Consider the following 22363-nt stretch of genomic DNA (forward strand, 5'->3'; position numbering starts at 1 on the left):
TGGCGTGGAGGGCCAGACCCCCAGACACACGTGGTGCACACAGCCCAGGCAGAGTGAGTGGAGGTGGATGTTTGTGGGCCTGCAGAAGTTAGATTAGTCGCTGGGTGATGGGGATGAGTTCTGAACAGCGTAAGCTGCTTGTTGGTTGTGACTCAGGACTAGACCCCAATGCCCTTCCATATTTAGGCCCAGGATACAGTGGTTTGCCTTATATCGGTGAGGACAGGAGAGGCGGACAAATGGAGTGTGCCAGGGGAAGCCCATCCCTCAACTACTAGGCGTCCTGGCCCAGTGGGACGACACAGAGTGCAAACCTGGAAGGAGATCTGGGTCAGCGAGATTGCAGCAGAGTGATCTGCTACTGTGGGCCGAGTCGTATACATGCGGTGCACACTGGAGAAGAAACTGTTGGTCAGAAAACAGGCACAACAAATCAGGAGAAGGGCAAATATGGCGAGTAAAGAGAAAATGATCCACAGAAACCGCAAGTGGATGGTGGAATTCAGATCACATCCACAAAGTAAGATATCCAAGCCTCCATTTCAGACCTTCATGAAAGAGTAGAGGTGCTGGAAGATAAGTTGTAGGGGATAGAAAATGATCACCTTGATACTGACTTTTTAGAGGTGACATACGAGGCAAGGATGATGGACTTGGAATCCTGAGATGAAGATTATAAGATGAAGCTGGATGATCTGGAAAATAGGGAGAGGAGGAAAAACCTGAGACTGTTTGGTCTGAAAGAAAAGAAAGCGGAGACACCTGGGGACGTCCAACGGAAGGGGAACGCATTGGTGGACTCCATGTTCATCTGTGAAGGTGGGAAAGAGGTGGACATTGAAAGAGCACATCAAGTTGGAATGGGGAGAGGCAAAGGGCTGAAATCGGTGCTGCTGAAGTATTTAAGGTACAGAGACAAAGGTGAGGGGCTGGAAAGGGTGAAAACACAGACAAACGTACAATTTGAAGGACACACTTTACAAATATATCAGGGCCTCTCGAGCTTCGCACTGTCCCACAACAGTCTCCACCTGAGTTCCTGGATGTAGGAGAAAGGAATCCGATACAGGTGGACCTACCCATTTCCTCTGGTGTTTGACGTCAATGAGGTGGACTATAGAGTGACTATGTGGTTGGAAGTTCGGCAGGTCCTGCAGCATCTCTCTGATAGAGAACAGGACGAAGGGCATCAGTCGATGGAGATCGAGCGGCCCTCAATCCGTGAGCCAGTGAAGGGGATCGTGCCTCGCAAGAGAATACCCCGAGCCTGGAAATTGCAGAGATTGAACACTCATCACCACTGAAGTGATACTAACTCCCAGGAGGCTCTATATAGGCAGAAGAGGGGCCGAGATGCTGGAAAAGTACAACAGGTCTGGGGATGGCTGTTCCAACATATGGGATCTTATTAGTCGGTGGGTGGGGTGGGATCAGGGTACCCTTGGTGGCCCTTTCATGAATGGGTGTCTTGTTATGGGGTTTGACAAGTTCTGGGGTAAAAGGGAAGAGGGGGAGGGACAACGTGTGGTACAGGGGAAGGGGAGGTGAAACCGTTGGGGAATGTTGTTTCATTGTTACCGAGGGTGAGATGAGGTGTACAAGTTTATTGCCCGGGTAGGAGTGAGTAAATGGGGATGGACAGACCAGCTGGTGGTAGGGACCTTGAGTGTAAAATGCTTGAATTTACCTACTAATCGCTCCTTAGTGGCTCCTCAGTGGCTCAAAAATTCCAGAGAGTGGGGCTAGACATCCTCATGGTCCAGGAGACTAGAACAGTGGATATCTGCATACCTAGTGGGCAGATTGACTAGGTTTTCCAGGGGTTGGGAGATATGAAGAAAGGTGGGGATCTTGTTTCATAAAGACTGCAAATGGGTGAACCCAAGATGTGGTGGGAGACGGATGGTAGGATAATAGTGGTGATGGAAAACATTGGTGGAGTATTGCTAATGGTATCTACAGTTTACTGTCCTGTGGGGTTCTTTCAGGTTATCCTAACGTGGATAATTCAGGTAAGCAGGGGACCATTGATATTAGGAGGAGATTTCAATATGTGGGCCAACCGCCAGTTAGATAGCTGTGCCCCCGGGGTGATGGAGAGTCCAGGTCAGACACAGCGGCAGACAGATTTTCAAGAATGTCTGGAAGTGCAGGGAGTGTCAGATATGTGTAGATATCTACATCCAGATATAAAGGGCTACACCTTTTTATCCCACCTCATGGTACATGCACTCGTATTGATAATTGTGTTTAAACAAAGATTTCCTGTAGATCGGTCTCATGTGAATTGGTTCCCATTCGTTTGTTGAATCATGATATGGTGTACATGGATTTATTTATGGCGGGACTGCATACCTCGGAATCCCTATGGGGTTGTAATGACACCCTTTGGAAGGATCAGATATTTGTGGCAGGGATGCAAAAGGTTATCATGGGGTATTTTCAGTTTAATCAGACTGGTGAAGTGAACACTTGTAATGTTTGGGAGGCAGAATAAGCAACTTGGAGAGGGGGCAAAAAATAAAAGGGAAAGGAGGCTGTTTGAGACAAGACTCCAGGCGGAGATTGGCCTCTTCGAAGAGAGGATACAAGCGAGCGAATGGGTGGAGAGAGGACTGATATAGAGAGCAATGGAAAAGAGGGACGAATTGCAAACAGGGAGCAAGGGAAAAGAGAGAGGAATTGCAGACAATTGAGATGGGTAAGGTGGAGCGAAGGTTACAGTATTTCCATCAACAATATTATGAGAAGAACAGCGGGCAGAAAGATGGGTAGATGGGATGTTGGATTCACAGGAGTGGTATGCTCGATGCCAGAGGATATAGAGGACCGTTTTGCCTCATTTTATGAAGGATTTTATAGGGAGAAGGTGGTAAACAGGGAGGACTTGGGATGATACGTGTAGGGGGTGTCTTTCCCAGTACTGGAGTTGTCTGATGCAGCAGGGATAGATGCCCCGTTTACACAGGAGGAAGTCCTGACTGCTATCCAGAGGATGCAGGAGGATAAGGCCCTGGGAGATGACGGCTTTGCAGTTGGTTTTTATTAAAAGTGTGCTCAACTGTTGATCCCCACTTGCTAAAACTGTAAAATTCTATTATGAGACAGGGCAAGCCCACAGAACCTATTGGCAGGCATTGATATCTGTAATACCTAAAAATGGGAAATACCCACATTCCTGTATGTCTTATAGACCTATATCTCTTCTCAATGTTGACACTAATATTTTTACGAGGGTACTCGCCACTAGATTTGAGGTATTCATGCCCCGGTTAGTTCATACGGATTTGGTGGGATTAATTGCAGTGAGACATAGAGGAAGGATAACCCCAGGGCAACGTGTTTGTCTTGGAAACAAGACAATGCAGCGCAACACTGTTTCGAATCCCTGATCCAGGGCTTTGAAACTACTCACTGGTATTAAGTGCATTATAGAAGAACAATTATAAAAGAACAATTATAAGGGAGTGGATACATTGAGGAAAATGCTACATCTCATTGTTTATTTGCGAGGAAGGGCTGGTAATGCAACTCTGCTCTCCCTTGATGCAGAGAAGGCCTTTGATAGAGTAAACAGGGTCTTCCTATATGCAGTTCTGCAAAAGTACATTTTGGGGCCAAGAACCACAATGGCATCAGGGCAGTGTATATAGATCTGTGGGTATGGATGGCAGTAAACAGGAGGTTCAAGAGAGAGATTTGGCTACAGAAGGGAACTAGGCAGGGATGCCCCCTCTCACCATTGAGATTTCCTTTGTCCCTTGAACCATTAGTGGAGAGGTTAAGTAGGACCCCTCAAGTGGAGGAAATACAGCTGGGGGAAATAGATTTTAAATTAGCGATGTATGCAGATTATAGTCTATTACACCTGTGAAATCCACATATCTCAGTGCCGGTTGCCATGGAAGTGATTGACGAATATAGGTCTCTCTCCGAGTTCTGGGTGAACAGATAGAAATCTCTTTTGATCCCCTTTGATGCAGATGTGGAGAGGGAAGTCAGTGCATTTCAGACACTAGGGATGGACGTACGGTTAGAGTATATTAGATATTTGGGAGTAAACATCACAATGGACCGAGGGTGAATTAGGTGATGCTAACTACCCATAACTGTTTGAGGTGGGCAGACCATCTCTTGGATAGGCCGGCTTAACACCCTGAAAATGAATGTTCTTCCCAGAGTGTTATATCTGTTTCAAATGTTCCGTGTTACAGTGCCGGACTTAATGTTGAGAGAGGCAAAGGGACGTATGCTTCATTTCCTCTGTAAGGGAAGAAACCGTGAGTGGCCTATAACACCCTTATGCTACCCAAGGATCAAAGGGTGTGAGGTTGCCAGATCTCAGCTTCTACTACACAGCAGCATAACTGAGAGTACTGGTACCACACTTATGGGCAAGCAGTGGGTCTATTTAGAGAATCAACACCTGTGACCAGTGACAGTTGGTGATTGGTTTTGGGTCCCCCGGGAGAAACTGCTGAGAAGGGTCAGGGAACATCCTATAATAGGAGTGAAAGGGGCCCCTAGGGGTCCCTCGCGGTATGGAAACAAGGCAATAACCATACACGAAAAGATGCGCCAGACACGAGGTTCAAATTCCCAATGCTAGGGTTTATTGCAAGCAAAAATAGTTCCAATTGGCCAACTGTGGTCTCACGCCCTGCAACGTGAGTTTCCTAGACCTCGAGGGACGCAAGAGAGCAAATTACGTACATCAGTTGCATATATACAAAATGCATATCATACAATCAGCTATGTCATGTTTAACACCCTCCTTTATTAAGTTTCTTTGAACTCGGGATGACGATGGACATTTCCGACGGGTATGACAATTATGACACTTTCGATGTCTATTCTAGTAACAATGTGCAATTAGAAAGTGCGGAGGCATCTTTTAGTTGTTGAACAGAACACGGTGGTTCTGTTCTTGGAAGCAAGCTGCACACGGTGGAAGAGTCACATTCCAAGCTTTGCTATCTATGAGGTACTATTCGTGTCCTGGGAGCCGACATGCTCTAAAGGGTTTTGCGAAGGGGGGCCTTAAGAAGAGCATAATTCAAGCCTTTAGCTGCTTTATTCTAGCATATTCTACCACAGTACGAGACTGGCTGGCAGCTGTGAAATGATCAAATGCCCTGCAGCTCTCCATCAAGGCTACAGAGAGGGAGCGTGGGCATTCCTTTCCGGGCTACTCATGAGGAGTTTCAATGAACTCCTCAGTCCCGCGAACTTGCCCTTTCATATTCAGACAACAATGTTAACTGTTGAGCAGAATAAGCAGAATCCGCAAGAATTGCAAGCTGCAAATCAGTTTTAGACAGAAAGCAATGAGCAATGGTTAACAAGCAAAATGGCGATTCTTGCTATGTTTAAAATGGCCGCTTGTTGGTCAAGCATAGCAGTCTGTATTTTCTATAATTCGGTGTATAAGACGGTTGGCCTACGGGCATCAAGTTACGTCTGTCATTCAAAGGAAGGGTATTCACTTTTCCAGATTGACAGGAGTGTTCTGGAAAATCTGGCGACAAGGTCCAGGAATGAAGGGGGTCGCAACTTGCCCCTCACCACTGAGTAATTTATGGGCCCTGCTGATACGTGATGACATTCCAGACCCAGAGACATACCAGAGCGGATTCAAAGTAGGGCTGGCAAGAGTGGGACAACTACGGGTAGATGGGAATTCTATCGCCATTCAGGAGCTGGGTGTCAGACTGTAGAATAGGAAACTAACTGTGTTTATGTTCTTAACAGTGGAGAAGTGCAAAACCATTGATACAGAGGGGCCTTACACGGACTGAGAAAATATTAGACACTGGGATATGAAGGGTCTAATTTCATTGCTGTATACATCACTAGTAATCCACAATAGAATCAGGGCGGTGTATACAGATCCGTGGGCATGGGTGGCAGTAAACAGGAGGTTCGAGTGAGAGATTTGGCTACAGATAGGAACTAGGCAGGGATGCCCCCTCTCACCATTGTTATTTCCTTTGTCCCTTGAACCATTAGTGGAAAGGTTAAGGACTCCGGGGCAAGTGGGCAAGGGATTTGGGACGGGAGGTGGATAAACAGTGATGGTGGATGATGTGTAGGACAGCCATCAAGACCTCAATTGCCTGTCAATAAAAATTCCATGGGGTCAAATGATTACAATGATGGCAATATGACCAGTTCCGGCTTTCAAAGAAGTTCCCAGCAGTAAGCCCCTACTGCTGGCGTAACTGTGGGGAAAGTGCTGCATACTGCCATATGTGGTGCTCCCGCAGAAAGGTATAAGCATACTGGACTGAGGTGCTGGGGTGGATAGAAGATTCAGATGGGGTGCTGAAGGTCCTGTATCCCATGTCGGTACATTTTGGATTGAATTGGGTACATTTGCCTTGGGTGAAAGGATGGTCCATTAAAGTCAAATAGATCTATTCAATGGAAAATATCACATCTGCACTCCACGGAAAGAGCTTTGGGTTGGAGAGTGATAGGTTAGGATTCCAGAACAAATGCATGTGTTCATGACTTCTCACACTGGTCGAGTGTCAAAGTCCGAAAACCGTGAAGGGGTGGAGTGCAGGATGCTGTGGTTTCCCTATTTGTGAATGGAGGATAGCACAGGGGCAACGTGCTCGTCTTGGATGCAAGACCACGCAGAGCAACAGAGGTTTGAACCCCAGATCCATGCTTAGAAACCAAACTTGTATCAGTATTAAACGCGTTATAAGAAACCCATAAATAAATTAAAAAATAAAATAGTCCCCACATATATGGACACTCAATTAGAGGGACGTGCGGTCATCAACTACAGGTGAACGTTCCATGGACTTCAGTTTAGACTTTTTATGTGTAAACATTGCAGATTTAGTTATGTTGCAAGGGGAAAGTTTCCACACTCAGTGTGTAGGTAACTTGGGGGTGGGGGGGATTAGAGAAAGCAAAAAGAGTCCATTATGGGCCTAATTACGAGGTCAGCGGTAACCTGCTGGTGCTACTGGCGATTGCCGCCGACCTTGTCACACCATTTCTGACTGCCTGATATCCTGGTGCCACCAGGATATTACAAGGCCAGGCGGCCCGGGATGTTAGGCAGTGGGAACTGTAAGTCCCCATTCCCGTGGCGTCCCATAGGAATCCACGGGAATGGGGACAGAGAAGCACCAGCATTGTTACATAACGGTGCCAGTGCTTCCGTGAAAACCAGGCCTGCAGCCGGTAGGCCTTCTCGTAGTCTGGCAGTCCGGAAAGGGTGGTGGTACGTTGCTACCTGCACCCTTATTTCCGGACAGAGGTTTTAATCAGATTGACGGAATGGCACAATATACACATCAATCTCTTCCCTAAAGTTCTCTGACACTAGCTTTGGAAACTCTGTTACTTCTAAAATGTTTGTTATATATTCTGGTTTAATGAATAGATTAAGTATGAAAATTATCTGTCAGATTTAAAGTATTATATTTCAATAAAATATATCCCCTTTCATATAAAATATTCATAGATTAGATCTAAGATTGTACATGCAAACTCTTGCTCTAATTCTGATGTCTTGTCTTGTCAAGTAACACTTTATCACACTGTAATCTATTCTCACTGCTTTCTTCTGAGTTCATTTCCCTAATGATATATCTTCATTGGAGTTAAGCCCCAAGTACTTAGTGCTCAGACCTAAAATACCTGCACTGTGCTGGATAAAATGGCATAATAACTACCCCTTGTTGTTCATTGTCTGGCCATTCTATTCTCAGTTTATCCAATTTACCCCATTGGCACATCAATGACCTTCATCTTGGGGGTCTTTCTCTTCTTGGCCCACCTTAAACTGTTCTTTATGGCAGCCCGGATACCCGTACAAGCTTCTTCAAAAAAGGGCATCTCTCAAAACATCTACTTTCTGAACATCAACACCAATACACTGCCTAAAGGTCTCTGCCTATTGCCCACACTTCATCTGTGAGGGAGAAGTTAATTTTGTTAATATGTTCACTATTTCCTCAAGCAATACCCGTCCTCCTATGTTGAGGTTCAAACCGGCATCTTGGATATTCTTCTTGAATATAGCAATTTTTAGAGTTGGCTGGAGCCTTATTGTTGTTATTCGGTATGCAGTCTTTATAACAAATCTTTTATGAAGACATGCTTTTATATCAAAACTTTTATAACGAAAACACATATTGAGAATATATGTGTGGGTGGGGTTAAGGGTTAAATCTGTTCAGAAAACATTGGGGGTAGGTGTTTAGGGGTGGGAAACGGGGGTTCGGTTGGGGCATTCCCCCCAAAAAAATGTGATTTCTGTTTTTTAATTATAATATAGTTTTGGTATACAAGTATTCAATATAAAAGTGTTGGTTATAAAGACATGTATAACTCATTTCCTTTCTACTTATTGGCTCACATTGAAAATGTTGGGTAACTTTGTTGTGGGGGAACGCGCTTCCACTGTCCCGCAAGCTGAACTCCCTGAGGAGCGATCGTGTACTGTGACACTCGCCAGACTTCTTAATCAAAAGCGACCGCGATGCGGATGAGTGCCCCCGTCTTGGCAGTTTAGATCCTTTGCTGATCCCAGTGAAGGACTGCATGTGTAACACGCTATGAATGCGACGCCCACAGAGACGACTTTAATAATTTTTTCAGCTGCAGCACCTTGATTACAAAATATTGAAAACTGTAAAGGATGCACTAAGTGCTTGAAGACAGAATAATACCCAGCCTTCCCCTGTACTACTCTCACTCTGATGCTAGCAGCACCAACGTTGTTTGAGCACTTTATAATGTCAATGTGCTTCATTGTTTGATAAAGAGAAAGTGACGGAGAACTCATATGGGGAGGGGGACAGCCTTGTATTGCACTGGCTACACTCCAGAGATCGGTTTGGGAGGGTGGTATCGGTGTGCCCTGTCTCCGAGCTTACTACTGGGCCTCCCAGCTGGCAGTGGTTAATGACCTACTACATGGGGATAGGGAACTCCCGCACATAAAGGCAGAAATTGCAGCCATCCACGACACTGACCCATTACACCTGCTCTTCCAGCCCCTCCAAAGACCCCTACCCCAAACAATGGCAGCACATGTCTCAACGGTCTGGAGACGGGCCCACGCCTATGTGGGATGGAAAGACAAGATCACCACGGCACAACCCCTGTGGCACAATAGTAACCTGGCCGAATTGGGGAAACTCAGTCCATGGCCCAAACGGGAGGAGGCTGGAATCACACAGATCGGGGATGTCCTGATAGATGGGGAAATCGCCTCCTTTGTAGCACTGCAGCGGAAATTCCACCTTCCAGCAACCGAACGCTATCACCATACTCAAGTGACTCACGCCCTACGGCCACACATCCAGTTGGACCCCGCTATTCCCGAGTACACACCCATAGAACGCAATATACTTCCAACACATATCCCTACTAGAGTCACTTCTAAATTATACAATGCCATGTCCTCCTTTGCTACTGCGGAACTTCCTCGTCTTAAATCCAAATGGGAGGACGATGTGGGAGCCATAGACCAGGAAGACTGGATCCAGATCCAAATGCATCCCAGGGAGATTGCTATCTCCTTCAGACTCCGCTTGGTCCAACTAAAAATCCTCCACAGAATATACTACCCAAGAACTGTGATGCATGGCTGGAAATGAGCCCCAAACCCGAACTGCCTCCGATGAGGGGGAGAGGTTGGTACATTCATACACATCCTCTGGGAATGTCCGCGGATCCAGACTTTCTGGGGGAAATGCTGCAATGAACTATCCAGGGTGCTAGGCGGCAATATAACAATGGACCCGAAGGTGTTATTGTTGGGCTCTCCCGACGAGAACACTGCTAATAAATGGGAAGGACTGCTCCTATCCACGGTCGCAGGACTGATGAAGCGGAACATTGCACAAAAATGGGGCGCCCCAGAGTCCCCAACACTGGAACAATGGACAGACGATATGGACACATTTGCAATGTTAGAGCACAGAGTTTATAAAGCAAGAGGCTGCCCGACCAAAGCTTCTAAGATTTGGGACACAAGGGTGGAGAGAGAATCCCAGTAACTTCATAATGTCCTAAGACACTAGACTGAATTGTAGATGGAATGGGTGACAAATGGAGATCCGTTGACTCTTATTGTGCCTTCACTTACTGATTCGTACCTTGAATGCCTATGTTTTGATCTTGTTTTCTTTTGGTTCGCATTGATTGTGTTGTTGTTTAAATTCAATAAAAAGCAATATAAAAAAACACCCTCCTGAAGATAGTTTGAATGAAAATATACGAACTGAAACATGTCGAGGCATTACACCAGTTATTAGATCTTCTGATTTGTGTATTTAGGTCTTTCTTGACCAATAATTTGTTCCTCTCCTGTATAAGTCATATTAAGGTGTACACAGGAGTTGTGCCCTAGTCTATTTAAAGACTAGTGATGAATTGTTACAATTGATTTTGTTAGCATTTTGCTTGGTGTCACTTGCACTTTATATTTTATGAGTTTTTAACATCTGTATGTTTTTATGATGTTTTTTAAAGATTATTAAATAAAATGTATGCATTGTGATATTAGTTTGGTGTAGCTGACTGTGTTCTCTCTACCTTTGCAATTTGTATTTTTTAACTTTGATGTGTGACTGTACATAAAATAGTGAAGTGCATTTTACAAAACAATATTTCATTGCTAATGTAAGACATCTGTTTATGTTCCAGTGCTCCTTCTGAGACATATCAAGCGCTTCAAGGCATGGTGTTTGCGATTGATGAGATCAACAGCAATCCCAGCCTCTTACCAAATATTACACTGGGCTTCCGGATCTACGATTCCTGTAGAGTAATGCAGAGGTCCATCGAGGGGACAATGTGGATGGTGACAGGAAAGGATGTGTCAGTTTTAAACTTTTGTTGCCAAAGACAACCGCCTCTAATGGGCATCATCGGGGATGCAGGGTCATCATGCTCCATCGTTATCGCACGGTTGATAGGTCTTTACAGACTACCACAGGTAAGAATCGGTCATTCATACATCAATATTAAAGGATGATGAGAGATTAAGGTGAGGTAACTCTATTATTGTAAACCAGAGGCCATGGAAAAAGATTTGGTGCTAAACATACAATAAACAGACATATGAGCAGTATTTCTGAAAAGCGCTAGATGCCTCTAAGAGATAAAGAATTTTGGAAACAATTATTTTTGTCACTTGATTATAGAAACAATGTATATACAAGTAAGGTGAGGACACGTTGTTCTGCATCTTCCCTCCATCTGGCACTTGCAAATTCTCTCAATAGTGCACACCTGTGTGGTTCCTAGCTGCTGATTCACTTTGTATAGGGGAGACACCACTGACTCTACCTTTGACTCAGACCTCAGCAACCTACACATTTCAATCACCAACACTATTGCCAATCTTGCTGCAGTCATGAGGATATGCTTGAAACCTGCTCTCAGCGTAACATCTGGTACGACTCCGAACTCGCAGCCCTAAAACAGCAGTACAGGGCTGCAGAACGGAAGTGACAAACCTCAGGCTCAACCTCTGACAAACTTGCCTGCCACCGGCTGCAAAGGCAATACAGACTTGCCATCTGTGCCAAGAAAAGAGTCCACAATCAGACATGGGTTTCCGGTGCGTCCAATAACACAGCTGAACTTTTCAAGATCTATAGGGAACTAGCCAACCCCTCCTCAGTTTCTTCCAGGCCCTGCGCAATGCATTAGCTTCACAAGTTGTCAAACCCAAAGACATCTTGACCTCCCTTGCTACAAACCCTTGCAAACCCCCTCCTCCAACCCCACTACCTCCTCCTTCCTCCTTCTCCTGCTTCACCTCTGTCACACATGAAGAAGTTACCAAAGTTTTCCGCTACATGAAGGCCTCCTCTCACCGGGTTTCCCCCTGCTCATCCAGGACCATCATGGATAACATTGGCTCTCTTGCCCCTGCTCTCGTTGATTACTGCAATCACTCTTTAGTCACAGGAACTTTCCCCTCCTCCCTTAAGCACTCCCTTGTGTGCCAAAACCTTCATCAGATCCTACCTGCCCTGCCAACTACTGCCCTATTTCCATCACTCCCTTAATGGGGAAACTGCTGGAGAAGTTGGTTTTGCTCCAACTCAACTCACAGACTGAACTTGTTGGTGGACTCCACGACCCTCAATCTGGATTCTGCGCACACAGAGGCACAGAAACTGCTCTTCTGAACACCTGTGAAGAACTGCTTGCATCTCTGGACTCCAACTCTCCAGCTGTCCTTATCCTTCTCGATCTCCACTACATCCTCATACAAAGGCTCCACGATACTGGACTGGCTGACATCCTTCCTTATTGACTGCTCTTCCCAAGTCATCCTGGACACCTTCTCTACCACCACCCTTTCCACCTGTGGTATCCGCCAGGGTTCTATCCTCACCCCCTGGCTTTTTAACATCTACCTTGCTCTGCTTCCACGCCCCATCTCCTCCTTCTCTACCAACTTCCAGTATGACGCAGATGGCACACAGCTCTTTTTCAAACTCCCTGCCTACTCTCCGTCATCCCTGACTGCCTGTCATCCAGTCCTGGTGCACCTCCAACAATCTCTCCCTCAATGCTTGAAAAATTTAGATCCTTTCCTCCGGGAACCCTGCACCCTCTTTCTTCCCCTCACTCTGGCCTTCCTCTTTGGGCTATCCCCTGCACGCTGTTCTGAAGGCAGAAACCTTGGAGTAGCCTTCGACTCCTCTCTCCTTCCTCCCTCACACTCAGGACATTGCCAAGAAGTCCCACTTTCAGCTCTTCTCAAAGGAATTCTCCCTTTACTCACTTTCCCCCAGAGGTTCTATGTCACCCAAGCCCTGGTTCTCTCTAGGCTTGTCTATTGACTCCTCCTGAATCTTCCATCCTCCACTCTGAGACCCATCCCGCTAATCCAGAATAGGGCAGCAAGACGTATCCTTGCCCTTAAGCACAGGGACTGCATCTCTCCTGCACTAGAAAGTCTTCACTGGCTCCCGGTTCCTTCTCGGATTAAAATCAAATCCCTCTGCATCATCCACAAGGCTGTATGGGCACAAGGGCCTCACTATCTTCAACTTTATCTTACCAAATGCTCTCCCTCTAGACCACTACGTTCCTCTGTGTGTAAAACATTTAGCTAAACAGAGGGTAGGGGGTCGTCACTCTCCTCAGCTGGGTCCCTCCGATGGAACAGCCGGCCCCTCCCTCTGCGCCTTGAGCAGGATCTTCTTAAATTCCAGAAGCTCCTCAAGACCTTGCTCTTTACCTCTTCCTTCACTTCATCCCACAGTTGCTGTGATTGGTGTCCTGGGCCCTTATGCATCCTTGGGGTCTTGACCTGCCACACCCAATCGGCCCAGCTCCTGTCTTTCCATTGCACTTGCACTTACACCCTCTGCCCTGGAGGCTTGCACTTACACCTCTCGCGGCTCCGGGCTGTGTAGCACTCAACATTCACAGAACTCCATCTGTGGCTCACCCTTGAGCTCAGACTCCCCAGCATTTGCCCACTCTGCCCTCTTCCTTGCTGCAATTGCACATTCTGAATACTCACAAGGCATAGGAGGTTCGTCCTCTTTTCCTTTCATCCCAATGCTCTTAAATGTTGTGTTTTAATGTATCTTAATGTATTACTGTATTCAATATTAATTTGTTTATGTATTTTCCCCTCCTGCTCCCTCCCCTGCACTGTGGGAGCTTTGAAACATTATTTTATTATTGTATAAGCACCTAACAAGCAAACAATAACTAAATAAATAAATAAATAAAATAACCACACATATAAGAAACACATTATTGTTCTGTGGTCTCTATGAGGGGATTTGAAGCCAACTCAGGCCTGGGTTGCCACCTTCACCCTGTAAAAACAATCATTAGCCATATGTGTGCTAATGCAAATGTTTGCTGTGGTGAAGGAGGGGTTGTGTGCAGGTGCACGGCATAACCCTATGAATGTGAGACTGGGTAATCCGCCTTGCAAAGCGTTTAATCTCAGAAGTTTATCCTCTGCATCCAAGTAGCTAATTAGTGATAAACATTCTGGGGGTGTTGACCAACAAGAGGATTCCTGGGCAATATTGCTATCCTGGAAGCAGGCACACATTTCCCACAGGCTTCACTGGGGGAGGCAGAAAAAGGGCCCTAGTGGAGAGAGTTTGGAAAGCCAACAAAGATGCATGAATGATTTAACACTCGGCACAATGCTGAGAGAGGGTACCCCAGGCTCGAACCCCAGCATAGAGATGTATGTCTATAACTGGATGGAGCATGTACACATTTCAAATGTAATGTACTGGACTGTTCGATTGGACCAATATTGCTTTAAACAAACTGTGAAATCACTTAAGACGTATACAACCACACACAGAGAGTAGAAATCTTCTGAAATTCAATGCAGATAAAAAATAAAAAATAAAATATTTGCCAATGTACATAGTATTATTTAATTAACTAATTTCAACAAACACAAAAACGATATCTAAAATATGTTGAACCCCATAAAGAACATCTAATTAAATTACAGCATTCTAATAAAACTCCTTGTTTGTTAGATAGTTGACATTGTGATATAATTGTAATTTTTACAGATCAGCTATGTTTCAACAAGTCCACTCCTGAGTGACCGGATCCAGTTCCCTTCCTTTTTTCGAACAATCAGCAGCGATACCTTCCAGTCCCAAGGGCTGGCCCAGTTACTGATGCATTTTCGCTGGACATGGGTTGGCCTCCTGGTGGAAGACAATGACTATGGCCTACAGGGTGCCCGTATATTAGAGCAAGAGCTGGCCAATGCTGGAGCATGCATTGCCTTCAACGAGAAAATAATTGTGAGCCAAGCTGACAGGAATGGCTTCCACATCATCCAAGTGATCAGAAACTCAACAGCCAATGCCATTGTCATCTTTTCCAGTGATGCCGGACTCAGGCCTTTGATTGATCAAATGATGAAGCAAAATGTGACTGGGAAAGTCTTCATTGCTAGTGAGGGTTGGTCAACATCTGCAACGTTATCTATTGAGAAGTACAAGGACATCCTTGCTGGCACCATTGGGCTTGCAATGTACAGCGGAGAGATGCCCGGGTTCAAAGTGCATCTCAACAGTGTCCACCCGTCGAAGTCTAAAGACAACGTTTTTCTGCCAGAATTCTGGGAAGCTGCTTTCAATTGCAAATGGTCACCTCAGAATGTCTCCACGACAGTGTGGGGGGGCACGATGTCAAAACAATGCACTGGAGAAGAGAAGATAGAGGACCTTCAAGGTGGTTACAATGATGTGACCAACCTTAGAAGCACTTACAATGTCTATAAAGCAGTATACTCCAGTGCCTGGGCTTTACATGATCTGATTTCTTGCAAGACGGGTGGAGATCGAAGTTTCAATGGGGCCTGTGCAGATGACCTGTACTTTCAGCCTTGGCAGGTACGGTATGAATTACTCAACACATCCAGCTTCACCATAATGCCCATCAACATGTTAGAAAAGAAGAAGAATGCTAGTAGGCTTTTTGAATCTGGACCGTACATATAATATAGGAGAATGGCTCTCATATATCAAGTAGCTAGTTGTACCCTTAGTCTAAGTCTGTCTCTTTGGGTAAGAGCAATGCAATGTGATTTAGGCTGTAAAATTATATGCAAGCATTAGAACAAAAAGCCTGAAGGTAGTGAGGAGCAGTGCAAATAAATTGTCATTCACTGAAGTAATGTAGCTATAGCCGATGTTTTCACAGGTATAGAACGAAGTGATGATCATCATTCAGCAGAACACAAGAGCTTGTAATCAAGCCAAGTTCATATCAGCAATCCCTCCCATACTCTGAAAGATGGGAAGCATGGCACCTTGGATATGAAGTGGGAGTTGACAACTATGCATTATTTGGGATAACTGACATCCAATTGTATATAAGGAGGTTATTTCAAGCCCATTTATGGTCCTCTATGTATGTATTTATTAATCTGGGATTTATATTGTACACATTGCAGCACGTCTCTTCATGGAGCAATGGCGAGAAGAGCTGGGGGTACGCTGGGGAGCAGGTTGGTAGACTGTGGGCAGGGGTAGATGGGATTAATCAGAAATTCAGTCCAATTTTACTTTCAAGGAGTTCTGTCCTGGAAAGTCCATTTTGGGGCACTTTTCAGGATTTTCTACGATTCGCTTCAGTTTGTAGGGGTAGCAGCACTTTGTTTCACCACTCAAGCAAATTAAAGCAATCCATCTTCCACTTTGTCATAGGCTATTGGATTGTTTATACACTATCTGTTATAGTCCTAGGTGAAAATGATGATATTTGCACCAAAGTGCAAATGTAACAGGTTCGCTTGGCGGGGGCTAGGAGTGGGGGCTTACATTATTCGTTCCTCTGACTCATTATAAAGTGAATGGTAATTACATGTAATGGTAGCAATTACATAGGGTTGGGTGTGCCCTGCAAGTTTTCAACATTAACAAAACTGAGTGGCAAATGAAAGAATAAATACAGGCAAAATCATATTCACTCTTCCGTTTCATGCATGTTTTGTAAAAAATGTAAGTGACGCCTACAAATTAGGCCCTGCGGCTTCATTTCCAAAGGATTTCTGTGCTAAATGCATGCAGATTCCATTGAAAGTCTTCCAGGTGGAAATATATGTAGTTTTGCAGGTAGAGAGGGAATAATGAGATGGAGCTACACATCCCCTGCTGTCTCCCACTCAGCCTGAACAATGTTTATGTCCCAGAGCAGTAAAATGAGAGTAGGCAATGGGGCAAGCCATGTACACCTTGTTTTTACAGTCACTTTTCCAGGCCATGTTCTCAGCTCTGCACACGTCGCCTACCTTATCACAATAGCAAAATGGGGCAGAGAGGGAAATCAAGGTGGAAATAATGATGCCTCAATTTCATGAGCCCATTTAAACTGAGGCTGGAATCACTAGCGTGTGCTTTTACACCTCGATTTGACACATTTATTTACAGCAATGTGACAATTAAATTGACCCCAGTTTGTAGTCAGAGAGAAGGTGTTGATGTCTAGTACAGGGCGTAGTCTTGACCTCTGTGAATGTAGTTTACCTTCAGGACTGCCATGACGTTCACAATTATCATAGCCACAATGTTAGGTAAGATGTTCATATTTATGATAAATCGTCCCAACCTGTTTCAACCCCAGACCTTTTTTTCTGGGACTTGCTAATTATTTTACTTTGTCCCTAGGTGAAGGCGAATCTTTTTTTCCCCTCTCACCGAGAGAATAACATTTAGAAACATGAACAGGTCATTAGCACAATAAGTAGAACTATTTACAAGGGGGGAAGAGGGTGGGAGGAGGGTACAGGAGGGGGTAGGTAAAGGGAGTTACGGTGTAGGATTTGAGGTAGGGGAGGAGGAGGGAGGGGATAGGGCAAGGGAAGGGGGAGTGATCTGGTGTCCTTGTTGCCCTTAAGTAGTATTTGTTACCAATTTAAGGTCAGTGGGGAAAGAGAGAGGATGGGGGGAAAGGAGGGGTGCAAGGGTAGGAGGGGAGGTGTAGGAAAGGGAAGTCAGGGGGGAGTGAAGAAGATGTGCTTTCAGGGAGTGGCAGAAGGATGAGTTGATCCCCTTGCTTACTTACCTGTAGCATTTGTTTTACAATTGCAAGTATACTTGAATGGTTGATGCCACTGGTCTACATTAATGACGTTTTAGTCTTATTACTCGCAGGCTTTTTCTAAAATGCTGGGCTCCTTCATTTTTTGCCATTTCTTGTTTGTTTTTGGTTTCTGAGGGCGTCCCCTATGAATATAGGTGAGAACAACCTCAGTGTGAGTTTTGTCTTCGGTGGGAGACCATTTTATTACCTGCCAAAGCTCCAGAGTGTCTTGCATAGGAGGAAGCGAGGGAGGAGTCCACAACTCAGCAGTCCTTTGTCTCTCACCTTGCATGAAAGTAGCCCAGTCAATAAGTTAGAGAGTTACTGCTTACCTTAGTCTGTGTTGCACTGATCTGAAAAGCAACTGTAATAGTATATTACACACTTAGATTTGGCCTGCCTTGAATAGATGTATGCTATTCCTCATAGGTGTACAGTAGGTTTAGCTGACCTTGGTCTGCCTTGTGCAATCCTAAATCAGTGTAGAAAGTTATTGCTTACCTTAGTCTGAGGTCCACTCTGTCATGGGTTTTGAACCATGTTGAATCAATAGACTGGGTAGATGTGGGTCTGAGCTGTCGCCGCCCATTATTCTATCCCAGAACAAACTAAATCAATAGACTGGGTGGATGTGGGGATGAGCTATCGCCGCCCACATTCACGCCAGAATAGGAGAACTGCGCAGTTGGCACGAGACCACTCCAAAGATACAACCTTCTTGTGGGGAATTCATTTTCTTAATCCCAAAAATGGTTGCATTACCAGTACTCACCACTATCAGAAAGCCAGCGTTTTAAAACCACCAGACTTTTGTGTAAAACTGAACAAATGAAACAAAACCAGACCAAGGAAAGACTTGCTAAGAGGTGGATACAATGTAAAACTATATTCTGAAATGACTTGAAGGAAGTAATTATTTAATGTATATGTAAAAATTATAAGTGATTTAAACTGGGAACAAAACGTGACGTTTAGCTGAAACCTGGCTTAATGAAACTGAATTCTGCTTGACAACTACCCCCGACAGGAGTTGATACTGGATCAACAGCTGTGTTCCCAGGCCTGGCTGCCAGGCCTGGCTGCATCCTGAGGTCACATGGCCCTGTTGATTAGATTAGGGGTGGAGCAGCTGGGGACTACAGGGAGTTGAACAAAGGCCTGTCCTGGACTCAGGCAAATGTTATATTGGGGGGCTGTAAAGTGGCTTCCTCTTAGGGGAAACTGGGAGGGGCAGTGCCTCTGCTAGCAGCTGAGCTTGGGGGAAGTGGATAAACCAGTTATTTCACCCTGTGATGTGGGAAGCCACACCCCTTTTTGACCAGGGCATAATTTTAAAAAGATAGATAACTCAAAGTGCGGACTTGTCAGAATTATATAAGTAATATCATTATTTTTGTGATTTTTCTGTGAACATTTTGATATGCGTTAGGACCCTTTGGTGTATTCTGGGGGGTTGCTAGCGGAAAATAGGGTCTCACTCCAAATGTCTGCATGTTAAAAATCTGACACTTCATCAATTAATGTCCATACTCCTTGCGCACATGTGTGTAAATTTGGGTAAATGTCCGATATTGCAAAACCAGTTAAAAAGCGCAAAATGTTGTCATTTTTTAATGCAAGCCCCCAGGAAGATCAGAGGCGGACAAGCATGGACCATAAGGAATATATAATGTGCACATGTAATTTCAACAAATTGTATATCTGGGAAGGATGTATTTGAATCAAATATAGATTTGTGGGCAAACTGACCAGGGGAGGATCCTCTGACCCATAAAACCTACAGCATCACTCTGACTCACATTTCCTTCCCCCAATCATGGGAGAGGGGAGAATTGGGCCAATGACAAGTAGAGAGGGGCAGGCTTAGCTAGGCCCAGGCACACACCCATTTTCAAAACACATAAAAAGAGACTGCTGGGACAGGTAGAGACATTCAAATCCAGTTGCTGCGGAGCGTTTTGCCGGACCACACAACATCCAGAAGATACCAGTTCCAGACTGACTCCAGCTACATACTCCAGAACCTAGAACTTATACTTTAGAACCTAAATCAGAGGCCTAAAACCACAAGCTGAGTTCTCTGCAGCAGGCCTCAAATCATTGCAAGCTACTCACAGCCGGGCGAGCTGCTTGAATCCCTTGCCAAGAACTTTTGCCAGGACCAGTGCAGAGATCCAGGAGCCGTGCAGAGACCACTGTATCCGGACAGACCAGACCAGAGATCCAGAGTGACCCAGACCGCTGTGAGCAGAACCAGAGAGCTGACCCAGATCACTGTGAAGTGCTGAGACCAGAACCGGAGTCCAGTCCAAAACCTGACCAGATCCGTGGTGAGGCCTATTTCAAATTTATATTGTGAGTACCTAGCAGAACTGTGCAGAACCAATCTCTTAGTTAAAATAATCTAATCCAAACTATTTTAACCTAAGTAGAACAGCCTTCTAGAAACCGTGTCATCTGTCATTTGTAAAGCTGCACAACTGTCACCTGTCAATTCTGAAGCTGCAAGCTGTCACCTGTCGATTTGAGTTTACTTTAAATCCGAAAAACTACCTTTATTTAATCGTCCGTATCTCTGGAACCGTTTGGGATAGGAACAAAATTTACTCCTTATACTTTTGCCGTAATCACGATTCACGCACTCGCAAATTTTACCGCGATTTGCGATTTGGTTAAAAATCCAGCCACGTGTAACCATCAGCAGTCATTTCTTTCCTTGCTAAAAATTCGTTTGCCTCTTAATCACCATCTCTGAATCATTGCTAAAGTGAGCCTGAACTCATCCAAAGTATCTCTCACTCACCCTGAACCTCCTAAAGGGAATTAAAAGCATTTTCAGCATATTTCTCACTTTATTGCCACCACATTCAAAGCACTTGGGCCTGTGTTTTAAAACTCATACCGGTTTTCTCTAAGCTTGCTGGGGGGGGAATTGAATTTCGTATTGTATTTGATTGCATTCCTGAGAACTGTGTGTGCTCCTCTTTCCATCTACTTCCATGTCTTACATTGCATAGGGGAGGGGGGTGAATTGCCAGAGAAAAAGTGATTATATTATCTTTTGCTAAAATCATCTCAAGTATTTCTGTACTGCATTTTATTCCTCATTGCTTTTCCCTTGAAATCATAAAAGTATTTTTGCTACTTGATCCATCCTATACTAACTCCTCATTGAATATAAAGAAGTGTGCTAGTGTCAGATTACCCATTGTTGATTAACATTATATTTATAAGGGCGATATCGATTATTAATTTATTATAAAAGCGTGGTATCTATATTTTGTCTTATTTCTCAAATAAACCTTTTAAACTTGCAAAACAGAACTACTTCTTGGCTCAGTGGGGTCAGGGGGATTCTAAGAGAGGGGTGTTATATAGGGGTAGTCATCCAGAACTCATGAACTAGACATAAAGATATATCAATAAGGGTTTCCATTCAATATCCCAGACTAGGCATTGACTTAGCTGTAGTGTTGAATTGAATCCTCTTACAAATTGGGGGCTCGTAGCCGGGGATTCCGGATTAGAACTATCACTTGTGCAGATTAATACAGTGTGCTAACTGACAAGATACATACATCCGGTCGGATCACCACGCTGTGTTACGCTGTAAAGCACACCTCAAAAGGACGCTCTAAGGGAAAGGTCTGTTTTGCAAAAATAAAATACAAACTTCTGTAAGTCAGGAAGGAACTCAAATTCCAGAATGACGACCTTGGTAGATATGAAAATAGCCAGAGAGCACTTCTTACATAAGCTATTTGTGAGAGGTGAGTGGACTCATCAGGACCAGACGGTCTGGTTGCAGGCAATCGCACCCCAGATCACTGAAACAGGGTCAGATAAATGGAGAGACCAGGGTCCCTTACATGTGGCCCTGAGTGAACTATATATGGCTCCTAAGGCCAAGGATGAGCACAACAAGATTGACAGGGTAGCGGCATATTTATATTTACATATGGGAGCCATGCAGGACAAATGTGCTGAAGGCCAAGATCTGGCGAGTAGGCAACTGCTGGCATTACAGAAGGCCCAATCTGATCTAGACTCTTCTGAGCAGAGGCTGCACAGAAGCCAGGAGTCCGAAAATGAGAGTAGACAGTACATCATTAAAATAAAGAAGGATATGGATATCCTGCAACAGGAAAAGACGGACCAGGATACCAGAATTCTGGCTTTGCAGAAGGAGCACCAAGACAGTCTGGACTCCTTACTGCAGAGCCAGAAAAAGCTGGAGCAACAGATCAATTTCAACAGGGCATGCACAGAGCAGGAAGCCACCCTGCAAATCCAACTAGACAGAGAGAAAGAGGAAAGCAATAAATTGATTTTGAAAGACCTGGATACCCAGGCAGAGTTTGATGAAGAACACCAGAAAGCTGGTGCCTTCCAAAGGCAAAGGGATGACCTGGCGGCACAGATGCAGACTCTTAGTCAGGAAAGGGATACCTTAGGCCAGGAAGTCTGCCACTTAAAAAGGAAAATGGAAGAAAATCACCTGGCCCTCCAGGGACTGGGTGACCTCCAAAAAGAACACTAGAACTTGTTAGAGCACAACAGGAGGGTGGAAGATGCTCTGGCAAGAAAGGAGCAGGCCAATAGGGACACAGCTCAGGAGGTAACCCTCCTGCAGCAGAGACTGGCCCAGTACTCCAGGACCAATCAGGAGGCACAGAGAGAAAATGAGGCTCTCTGTCAGCACAATGATAGGCTCCAGCAACAGGTAGCGATGCAGGAGAGACTGATAGAGTCTAGTAAGGCCTTAACTGAGGAACTGAAA

The 22363-nt window shown here is 44.9% G+C and overlaps 1 protein-coding gene across 1 annotated transcript in view; it reads left to right on the forward strand.

Moving 5' to 3' along the window:
• The first annotated feature begins 680 nt into the window (after positions 1-680).
• The window catches only part of LOC138468366 (extracellular calcium-sensing receptor-like), a 78087-nt gene continuing 56404 nt past the window's right edge, over positions 681-22363 (forward strand). The window contains exons 1-3 of the mRNA XM_069608934.1: positions 681-907; positions 10681-10972; positions 14559-15392. Of these exons, the coding sequence (XP_069465035.1) occupies positions 681-907; positions 10681-10972; positions 14559-15392 (1353 nt within the window). The remainder of the gene's footprint in view (positions 908-10680; positions 10973-14558; positions 15393-22363) is intronic.

Source organism: Ambystoma mexicanum, chromosome 1p, assembly GCF_040938575.1.
Source record: "Ambystoma mexicanum isolate Mex_15411 chromosome 1p, UKY_AmexF1_1, whole genome shotgun sequence".
Lineage (NCBI taxonomy): Eukaryota > Metazoa > Chordata > Amphibia > Caudata > Ambystomatidae > Ambystoma > Ambystoma mexicanum.